Source organism: Tachysurus vachellii, chromosome 14, assembly GCF_030014155.1.
Source record: "Tachysurus vachellii isolate PV-2020 chromosome 14, HZAU_Pvac_v1, whole genome shotgun sequence".
NCBI lineage: Eukaryota > Metazoa > Chordata > Actinopteri > Siluriformes > Bagridae > Tachysurus > Tachysurus vachellii.
Window position 1 is genome coordinate 12,377,119 of NC_083473.1, and position 12,064 is coordinate 12,389,182.

The window sequence follows — 12,064 nt, forward strand, 5'->3', positions numbered from 1 at the left end:
TCTCATGAAACAAAGATGTGGCTCTTTCATGGAGTAATAGATGACAGTTATCATGACAAATGGCCATCGGTGTAAAATGGCTCATGAATAAGAAATGCTGTGCTCATGTCAGCTCATATTGCTAGTCATTCCCAGAGTAGAGCCTTAATCTATAGTGAGGTCTGTCCATCACATTCTGAAAAGTATGGTTTCATTCAAATGTGTTCATTAAAACACACGGAAATGATAAAGTAGTCATTTGTTTCTGAAAAACACTTTCAAAATGGTTGGCACCCTTACAATTACCATTTTGTAAGACCTGCCAGGCAGAGATTAGCAATATCTTTCTGTTATGTTCTGATGGGATTCCTCCAAACAGAAAATGTTTACCTGAATATATTTTTTATATATTTATATATAAATATATAAAAAATAGAGCTTTTTTGTTGTTCTGTTTTTGTTGTTTTGATATCTTCATAAAAGTACTTGAATCAGCAGCCACAAGTCAGTACAAAAACATTAGTAATCCACCTTCAATTTTTTTCAGTATCAGGTGCTGTTCTTATAAGCCTACACAAAAAATAAATAATAAATAAATAGATAAATAAATAGATAAACAAACAATCAAATAAACAAACAAACAAACAAACTAATTAATAGACAACTCTCCTATTAAAAGATGAAAACATATCAAGGCCAACCCACCAGCAGCCTTCCAAATTAAAGAGTTTGGGAAGTAGCCATTAATTACAGAAAGCGCTGTGTTATGTCAATTTCTAGCATCTTCACTGCTTACATTTTAAGCATGATGGATGGTGAAGGTTTACTTGCTAATGCTATTTAATCACCATGAAGGTAGAATTGTGGGAATGCTATCAGGTTTTTTGGCCATAACTAAATTCACTACTCTGGCAGTTCATTGCCACTTTCAAGTATCCTTTGTATCATTTCACACGTTGTAGCTGATAAATGCAGAATTGCAGTACTCTTGACACATACTCCTATCACATAACAGATAAAGCTAGCAAGTCTCCTACGCAGTCAGCTAGCAGCTTTGTTCATTGAGGCACAGAATAGCACTAGCAGGCAGTGAAATGACGTGGACTGACACTTAATAAAAATAAACACGATTAGTCATGGACAAAAAGTGGAAAAAGGATCACATGATGTTCAGCCGTGTATGTGTCGGAAATCCTGAATCATGTTAAAGCCAGTACCTTAAGGTCATAGAGGAAGAACAATAGAGCTAAACAAAATTACCCCATTCTTCATTATCTTACATCAATTTCAGGTGTGAACCACAATGATGAGGTGAGCCGACCGGCAGTGGACTTGTTAGCCTATTTGTCTCTAAGCCAGATAACAAAAAAGGAATAGTACCAAATCATTGGTAAGGCACCTTATGCAGCAGAACAATAGTTTATTTTTCTTCATCCTTGAAGTTTTCTATAGTTTTCTATAACTGAAATTTTAAAAATTATTGTATGAAAGACTGATCTACAGTCAAAAGATGCCCTACTTGATGTGAATGTGAGTGTTACAGTCTGGCCATGTGTTTAGAACAGCATGGTATCTTTGCTCAGCTATTCATTGGAACTGGATTAGACTAAAGGGATTAGTCCATTTTCCAGCCGGCTAAACTCAACCCTCAAGCTTTAAAATCCCACATACTCTACATGAAGGAAAGTGAAAATGTCAATAAGACAAAGAGGGAAAGAAAAAATAAGAGAAAAAAGTCCTGCATCCAATCCTTCAACTAGGGCAGATGTTTGCTCATGTTTAGTGTTTTCCAGAACTGTGAACTCTTTCCTCCCACTACAAACATGGTCACAGTTTAATTCCTAATTCATGCTTCACTCTTCTCAGAAGAGGGGATTCTGTCTTGCATAACTGGAGCCTGGGGCATCTGCCATGGCAGATTGGAGGGATTGCTTTGTGTCACATGAGGTGGAGAATAAGTAGAGTGATGCAACTCTTCAGCTTAATTAAGATTTTTTTAGATGAACATCTTAACATGACCTGCAAAACAACAACAAAAAACAAGCAACAAACAAACAACAACAAAAAACTGTGCTTCTGCCAGGCCTGCCCTGAAGGATTGTTTAATGGAGAATACACACTGATCTACACAGCACTGATAAGATCCAGAGCAGAGACCGCTTGCCTAATAGACAGACTCAAGCGAAGAAGCTGTCTTACAGCTGATGAGATATAGAACTCTAAAGCTGTACGACTGATGAATGTAGATTGAGAGATGCAGGCTTTGCAGAGTCTATCTCTAAAATGTGCCTCATATCTTGGGGCTTTGGTATTCACCCTGCATTGTGGAGAATAAAAACAAGACAGAGCAGGCAGGCAGACCAGACATAGGATTCACTAATATTCATTTCTGATGGGGAAAGAAAAGGATAGATAATGTTGCCTTGGACATGCCTTAAACATTTGCATACAGGATGTGTTAGAAAATGAGCTGATTGTCACAGAACAAGTGGCTCCACTCTCCACTCTAATATAGGGTCCTTATACATATATTCATCAATTCTTATTTGGAGGTGAAAGCATTCGTCACAGTGGGAGTTGTGGCTCAGTGGGAAGTAATAGCGCCCTTCCATTTGTTCTCTGTTTTGGCTATGCAGCTATGTTGAAGAGCTGTGCAACTTTACTGCTATTGACAGAAACACAATTTTTCCTCTCATTTCATGGACTTGAATCAATTCACTAGAGTATAATCATGTTGACAGCTGAAGTGTGTGAGTGGTGCATTGTATCCTGATGGCTTTTTCAAAACTGGTGAGCTGTGGTACAGACATAGGCATAGCAGAGATTTGTTTATTCCCCTCTGTCTTTCTTCTCTTGCATCACTGAGAGAAAAGAGTATGTCTTTCTGACATGAGGATCTTTTAACCACCTTTCACTGTTCCGCAGTCCATCTGGTGAGAACACAGCAACCATATGAAAAGTAAACACACAAGATTCTCTTTCTCTGTCATTTTCACTCTCATACAAACACAAGCACATACAGAAGCCAGGCATAACAGCTGGACTGGAGACCTGAGAGATCGTGGGAGTGTTTTTTAACAAACTCATTATAGGCTTGCTTGGCTTCTTTTCTGCTTCGATCCAGTGTTGAATTTAAAATAAGAATAAAAATGTGTGGCAATGCCTGAAAAGCAGCTTTGGCAGACAGCCCAGAAAGTCTGGGACTTGAGTCAAATCCCCTAACATTTCTGTCAGGGTTTGGTCCTGACACAAATGGCTGGGCTAAGCGCTGAGAGAGTTCTGTTCCCCAGGGTCCACAAGCATATATCACAGTTTAACTATTGTTTTTTAATTTAACTGTTCTATGAGAATAAGAATTATAAGCAGCTTAACAGTGTAAACAACAAAAATTCTTCAGCACCGAAAATATAACCTCAATGGATTTGCTCAGAGACATGGTCGAGGACATCCTACCGAGAGAAATCAAAGATGAGGGGACAAAACTGTCAAGGGGAAAAGGGAGAGCAAAGAATCCAATAATATTTGTAAGAATATAGAAAATGTCTTTGATGTTAGAATAGATAAGATCTTGAAGCCTAGCAGAAATCGTTTACTGAAATATTACTGCATTCAAAGTACATGGACAATTTGAGGGTATCTCAGCAGGTTAAACAAATGTTGGAGAAGGAGGGTTTAAGGATACTGTATGAGAGAGAGAGATGGCAGCTATAGGTTACTGACCCTCACAGCTTGGAGAAAGGAGGGAGGGAGGGAAACGGGAAGCAGTTGGACAAAATTATGCATGAGGTAAAAAGTAAGGTAAACACAGGAAAAGACATTCTCTCCTTAGGGGAGGTAACAGCATGTCTCTGAATCAGGGTTGTAAGACTTCCGTCTGAATTTTTCATGAATGATTGACGGCAGCATATTGCTGGAGGTGCTTTAGATTTTTCACAGACTATAAAATATAATAATAAAAGATGTCCTGGTCTTTGTGGTTCCACATGCCAACCAATCAAAACTGCAGTTAATTTACACTTTTTAAAAAAAAAAAAACAAAAAAACAATCAGAAGATGGTGTATGGCATCCTATTGTGTGCAAAGTGTTTGGCTTTGCAACCTTCACAAATGTACTCTAACTAGAAAAGTGAAGTCAGCTTTACCTGTTGTCATTCAGTTGTGTGTATCTGGGCTGTGGGTCAGAATCTCGGTCATTCACATCATAACTTGCATCTGGATCCTGAGGAGAAATGTGTAATCTACTGATCTGGAAAGCTATAGTTCTCATTATAAGACATTCTGTCATATCATGAATATAACTCAAAAACTTAGGAATCTAAAGTATGGAATCTAAAAGGGACAGAAACGTCTTCATGGAGAAAGTTTCCTTAATCTTTAGTCTGAAAATAGTTTTTAATATCGTTTCAATAGTTTAAAATATGTTTCTAACTATTTAAGGGTCTGTACTGACTTTGAGACTTCTGGGATGTGAGGAAAATACTCACATAATTCTGCACCAGGTCTGGGTGATCTTTCTCGATGCCATCATCCAGGATGGTAATGACGACACCCCTCCCTGTGAAGCCCTGAGCCCAGGCTTCTTTCACCTGCAGGTCTTGCCGACTCGGGTTGTACTGACAAATTAAAGGTAGACTTCAGACTTCATATCAGACTAGTGGGAATACAGACTGGATACTTAACATGAAAGATTAAACTGTAAAATATTGCTTCTCTCTGGGGTATCACACACGATCATATCTCAACCAAATACAAGTCCAGAGGGAAAATTAAATCTCATTGACAGAAAAGGGCCTACATAATGAACATAATGTCTGAGCAGTAAGTTCAGTAGTGTGTATCAAATTAAGACATTTGTGATGTTGGTGAAGTGACTATTTTAAATGGAATGGATGTGATTTTCTACATCATGCTCTATTATATTTTGGTGCAGCACTAAAAAAAATGATCATCATTACATTACTTGTTGTAAACAAGATCACACTGCAGCTAAGTATAACCAAAATGTGAATATACTGTAAACAAATCGAATATTTGTGCCTGAAATAGTTCATGCGCATTTGTATTTATTTTTAAAAATAAATTCTGTAATGTCTTAAACTGTCATAACCTCCCTTAAATATCCATACACAGACACAAAACACCAGAAGTACTTGGCTGAAATGCAGTACAGCAAAGTGACAAATAACAACAGAAACAGAAATTTATAAAGTGCCAGAAGACACACACTGAGTTGCTGTAGCCCATTTCCCCACACAGTAGGTGTCAGCCACTCTGGTGCAGGAAAACATATGAACATACTCAACTGGGAAAATAGTGTGCTGAGTTAACCAAACACACGTGCAGATACATGACAAACCTGACTGGAGACCCCAAACTTCTTTCAGCTTTCTTTCTTTTTCATTGTCTTTTTCACTGAAACGTAACTATTTTGCGTCTTCTTCCCATTGTACTTTCAATGGTGAAGATCTGTTTTAATAGCATCGCCAAATCAATTTTTTTATGAAAACCACAGAGGAATGGATGCAACTACAATAGACAGACAACTGCTGACATGATTTTAGATAACTGGCCTCTTTTTGTTCCTTATATAAAGCACTTCAAAGCAGCCAAAGTCCATAATTGAAATGGGCTGCTCTCCTCTCTGGATATAAATCTCCTACCAAAGCACTCATTGGATTATCACCACACAGCATCTTTAAAGCAACTCTGCATATGTTTTTGAATGCAAATTGATTAGAGCTGAACTATTTTAATAAACCATGCTTCTTGTATAGAATGATTCGATTATCTCTAGTCCTCTCTGTAGGTTCGCCAGTTAATTATCTAATTGCTTATTAACAATGTGCATCTTTCAATCATGAATTCTTTTTACATAATAAAATGTTAAAGTTGGTTGACAGTCTCTACCTTTCCATTCACTCATTGTATTTGGAAGGAGTGAATATGACTAAATTATACCAATCAAACTGTGATTGGAGAAGCTTGTTTAAATGCAAAATGAGTTTAAGGCAGATGGTAGTGTTCCATTGACAAATTGAATTAAAATACAAACAAACCGCTAGGAGTGTTTCAGTTGTACATGCCAAAACAAATGCCACTGGCAGTCTTGTTAATATGTGTGACAGCAGTTTAAAAAAGGATTCATTAGCACTGACTGATTGCAGATGACTGAACAGAAGACTCCTGAGTAAAGCTCATCCACTTACTAGGTACCACTGCTGGGGGAACTTTGGGTCTGTCGGCTCGCTGTAAATATCCCTCTTCCTCCTCCTCCTGGCAACCTGCTGTTCCGCCCAAACCACCTAAAAAGAGATCAAAGGTAAACACACCCTCCAAAAAGTTCAGTTACCAAACACCTGCAGTGCTTTGAAACCAACACACACTTACAAGTTCACATAGTGTACACCTGCAGTGCTTTGAAACCTACACTTTCCTTTACCTCTGCATTTTCATCTCAAGCATATAATTCCCCCCAGACCATTAAATTCAAAACTCATTTGACACACTTGATTTAATCTGACAGCTTCATTGTGTGTGTGTATGACTGGTTTAACCAAGTCTTCATCATGTTCCTGGGAACATTCCAATAAATAAGAGTCCTGTGGGTAGCAGAGACACCATTAGTGTTAAACAGATATTTTAAAACAGCAGAGGGGATGTCTTTAAAAGTATACACAGGCCCTCATACAACTACATCTACAAATACACCACAAACATAAAGAACCACAAATATCTCCAACAGGACACATTTCCGAGTCCTGCTGCTCTTTAATCTGAGATTCTGCTCAAGCTCAAAGAGCAATGATACAAGTCTCAGAGCTTTCCATTTTCTAACATGCTTTATATTTCTTGGCCTTTTTTCTGTCACCATCCGTCTTGTTTTCACTCCCATGTTTGCAGGTTTCTCTCTCCTCACATTCTGACACATTCTTTGCCTCTTCTCAAATTTTTCCATAATTTGTAGTGTTATTACAAAAATCCCTGGATAGAAATAATTCGGATTTTTTTTAACATTTGATGTACACAATATGTTACAATGTGCAAAAAAAAACAAAAAAAACAATTGTATATATTATACACAGTATATTTGGAAAAAGTCGCAATATATATCTAATATAACAGTAAGGATACATTTATTAATTGCATTCACCCCTAGGTTAATATCTTTCAGAACCATTTTCTGAATTTTACAAAACTATACATGAATCTCAGAAATGTGATTTCCTGTAAGCGGCAGGAAAAGGGCAGACTGGAGACCTGAGCTTTCATAATTACATATGCTTTAGCTGCATAATTGCACGATATAATGCTGACTTAGAGATAGTAATTTATTAGTCAGTGGAGGCAGCACACCAACTACCACTATGCAAATGGTAGGTTAAATTGAGCTGCCAGTGTCTTTATCTTAGAAAAGGGATAATTTAGGGATGTGTGTGTATGTGTGTTTGTGTGTCTCTGTGTGTAATTTAATTTGAAACAGTGTTTAAAAAGTCTGAGTGAAAGTAAACAACATGCATAATGATGGAAAGAAAAAAAATTGCTGATTTAATGGACATACACTTGACTTACTGTAAAGTCATCCTGACACTGATGTCTATGTGCGTTTATGCATGAATGTTGCTCATTAGAAATGGTTCTGCAAAGATCAAAAGTATATGTGTATCTGATTGTGTTTCTTTCCTCCTCACTGTGCACGAGAACGCTTGCCTAGCTAATGCTAAGACCGGCTCCTTTCAACTGATTCACACATGGGAAACTTTTGTATTTTTTAAGTATTTTCTTATGTTATTATATACAACAACCATTTTTCCCCCTTTGTGTTCAAAGCACTTTGTCATTTTTTTTTATCTTGGTTTGGTAAAGGATGACAAAGAGAGATAATACATTTCCAGGACTGTTTAGTACAGTACAACTCCTTTTAAAGTCTCAATATACAATGGACATAGATCATGTAGTTCGAATTTGCCAATTAAGCCACAATTACACTGGAAGTGACGGTGCACATGGCAATGCCCCATCTGCTCAGCAACATTTTATAATTTACATAAACTGCTGCTTAAGCATGGGGCTTTTATTTCTATTTTAATTCCCTTAATTAAATATTATATGCAAATGTCTGTTATGACAGATTGATATGTGTTGTCACTGTGATCGCATAATGTTAATTAATCTGGTGAGATATTTACTCCCACGTTCTCTGCAAGTTAGAATGTTCACCAACACAATTTTATTTCATGTCAGAGTGTGCACAGATACAAGAGAGCTACATGCTCAAACAGTTGGCTGACATTCAAGTAAAGTTGTGGATTTGCTATTTAATTATATCTGTAACCACAAGAACACGTGGCTCCACTGTCATGAGAAACATTGTTTAAATGTATAAAAATGTGTTAAAAATGTAGAATACTCTACAATGCCACATTAAAGATGACTGTCTTTTTCCCCTTCTGCTTACAGGAAACCTTACTCATGTAAATATTTGGATAATACAATTAGGCAGAAGGCACATCTCTAGTTAATAAGATTTTAAAAAAAATAAGCAAGGTGGACTGTACCAGTCCTACTCAAATTGTACCACTGCTGGTACAATATCTCTACTGTTCCTTCCATCTGTATGGAAGTATGAATACAAAAACATCTATATTGAATGCACACACACAGATACACTCAGAACGGGCATTAATCTCATGGGGAGGCTGTTAATATATTATGAAGTCAATGTGTGTTAAGGTTAAGTACTCCTGCAGAGCAATTTTTCACTCGTTCTTAGACACACAGACAGACAGACCCACAGAGACCCACAATGACAGAGAGACACTCTTTTTCCTTAGTCATCCTTCCAGGCCTTATATACATATTTCAGCTACTAGACACTACATTAATCCTAAAATGTGCAGATGGTGAACAAGGTCAGGTCACACTTGCTTTGAAATATTTTTAGCTGCTTCGACTTTTATCTACTTTTCTCATGAGAAAGCATAGGCTTTAACCTCATTTCAATGTTCTATGGAAATTAAATTCTGCTGGCTGGTACCATACGTTTCTTGAGATGATAGACGTACTCCTACACACCATGCACACTTTGAATTGGGGGGAAAAACAGCACTAAATATCTGCTATGTGTGACCTTTATTTAAGGAATTAATTAAAAAACGTCCCACATTTGTAAAACCCTGCCATTGGAATCATGTGCATCTGTCTGAAGGAAGGAAAAAAGTAAGTTTGAAGTACATGACATTAAAGACATATTTTACTCACACACACAGCTGAGCATGTTTCCTTATTCTATCTATAATATGCATGAAATAAAACACACCATAATTCAGCTTTTCCACAGTGTGTTCTCTTTTGTCACTTTTTCCTTGTGATGAATGGGTCATTTTTCATTTCATGTGCTGATTTTGCATCATAATGAGCTTTTTTTTTGGTGGATACTGTGATAATGAGCTCTACAAAATTTGCAGAAGCAAACTGAAACCATGACCACTGCTGGAAATACTATCTTGCTGTCTCAGGAGGTTGGTGCAGAATCTGAAGATCAAATAAATTCTATGTGACATATCTATGGATTAACACAATTGGGTCTGTGTATTTTTATAGAAACATTCCTATAATTGGACATTATCCAAGTTGGTCAAGCTTCACTTATTATACTTTATCTGGCTCATGAGAATTCATTATGCGTGTGTGCAGCCTCAGCAGAGTTGAGAGAACAAATGAGGTGCTATCCAAATACTACAGTATGAATGTTTTGTCAAAGGAACAAATACTGTACATTATTTAGAGTCATTTGAGATCAAATGACAGTACTTTCTTTCCTTCTGTTGAGTATTTAGCGGTTAAGATGACAAAAATGTGAATTATAAGTTACGATCAATCTGTAAGTAGGAGTGTTTATATCAGAGAGTGGGAAGTCCATGGCTTATGCTACATTAGTTTACATAAGTACAATAAGGCTGCAAAAATATGTGGTATTATGTCTTTTTTATGAAAAGCTTAATGAATTATGGCTACAAGGGTCTTCATTTTTTAATTTAGATGAAGAGATGGTGAATTGTTTTAAAGTTTTAAGGCATGCAATATTGCTATCAGTTATTAATAACCAGCAATGGTGTCCTCAGAGAGGCATATAGATAGGGTGATCATCTCTGATCTGAGGGGCGAATATGTGACTGTTTTCCTGACTATAAACGCTGATAGCTTATCTCCAGAATATGCATGCAAGCACTCACACATGCACATCATAGAAACTCCCTTGCTTTTAATTCTGAATGTGTGCAATCTTCCTACATGCTCTCATCCACCACTTTTAAGCTGCATCTGTTAATCACAGCCATTAATCCTCTTTCTTTATCTATCCTATCCTGTGTGTGTGTGTGTGTGTGTGTGTGTGTGTGTGTGTGTGTGTACCTGTGGTTCAGAGAGCAAATGGGCATGAACATCATCGTGGCCAGACAGAGACCTCTTCTCAACGTGCCTGTTCTGAAAATGATAATAGTCCCCAAACACCTGTAAACACACACACACGCACACACATATACACACACCACACACACACACACACCACACACACACAATATTAAATTCAGAGACTCTGTGCCCTTCATGCCACTGGGTGTCCTTCAGGCCACAAGATGGTAAGATGATCTAAAACACACCTGAGGGAAAAAGAACCCTCATTAACTTCAACACCTGTGACCAGAAACAGGGTCATCTCTCTCTCTTTGTCTCCCACACACACACACACACACACACACACACACACACACACACACACACACACACACCTATTACACAATCTATGGCAACATCCTCACTGTATCCCCTGGAACACATTCACACAAAATTCTTAGTTACTGAAACATAACAAGTGGAATCTGCTTGTATGTTTAGTACAAATGAGAAAAACACACACAACGACACAATCATTTAGAGTCAATAAAATAGTTTAAGGCACATGTCCTGCTGCTGCTACCAGTAATGAAGTACTTAATTCATTTTTCCTTTCGATGCAGTAATGGTGTACATATGTACTTTATGAAAACACACACACAATTACCACAGGTTTGGGTGTGAAAAAGAGAGAGGGGAATATGGAGAGCAACATTCATGCTAAATGGAGAAAAAAACGGATGATTAAACCTAAATATCTCATTTACGTTTGCAGCTCTTTACCTTCAGACGACCCTGTAGTCTGACAAACGCTTTCGAGGAAGATGGATAGCTCTGTGTGTTTGTGTATATGGAGTTCTATAACAAATATGCTTACACAGCACTATTCTATTTTACATTGTTGTGTGTGCATTTTTGCCCAGACCTTCCACCAAAATCATGGAATCCTGTATGATACAGCATTTGAAATAAATACCACTATCATACAGCCATTTTTTAAAAATTCTTTACACCTGTACATGTCATGTGTCTTCCTGACTGACATTGCAACCAATTACTATATCCCAATGTTTTGATGTAATGTGAGAGAATAATGAGACTGTGAAAACTGCTGGTGTGCATCATCATTAAATCAATGTGACTCCCTGTAGTTTCAGTCTTCTACAGCCTCTGAGGTAGAAGCAAGATGAACATTTTTTAAAAATATAGTTGCCTAATGTATACAAATGAAAACTGCCTCTAAAATGTTTGCATACAATTTAGTTTTAGCAGTAAAATATAAAGGTGTAATTTTAATAACCCATGTTGTTGCATAATTCATGCTTTGTCTAACACAAAAAAATATATGGGAAAGTTTAGCATGAATGCTACATGAAAATCTATACGAGAGATTTTTTTTTTGTCCATGCATTTGGTGTTTCAGATACAAATGAACATGTCTGTTTGTAAAATAGTACAGCAAACATGTGGTCGGGATCGAGTCCAGCAGAAAAATCACCAAAATGTGCTGGACTATGTGACAGACATGGGCTTCTCTGCAAAATCTTTAGAAAATTATGGAAGGACAGAGAGAGAGAGACAGAGAGAGAGACAGAGAGAGAGAGAGAGAGAGAGAGAGAGAGAGAGAGAGAGAGAGAGAGAGAGAGAGAGAGTGAGATAGAGAGATATAGCATTACTCATCCTGTCTCTTCTT

At 37.3% G+C, this 12,064-nt stretch overlaps 1 protein-coding gene across 2 annotated transcripts in view; it reads right to left on the bottom strand.

Moving 5' to 3' along the window:
- The window catches only part of furinb (furin (paired basic amino acid cleaving enzyme) b), a 79,694-nt gene that overhangs the window by 23,385 nt on the left and 44,245 nt on the right, over positions 1-12,064 (bottom strand). For both annotated transcript variants that reach the window (XM_060886120.1, XM_060886121.1), the window contains exons 3-6: positions 10,390-10,488; positions 6,186-6,281; positions 4,464-4,592; positions 4,122-4,198 (exon numbers count right to left, since the gene is read on the bottom strand). In XM_060886120.1, coding sequence (XP_060742103.1) covers positions 4,122-4,198; positions 4,464-4,592; positions 6,186-6,281; positions 10,390-10,488 — 401 coding nt within the window. The remainder of the gene's footprint in view (positions 1-4,121; positions 4,199-4,463; positions 4,593-6,185; positions 6,282-10,389; positions 10,489-12,064) is intronic.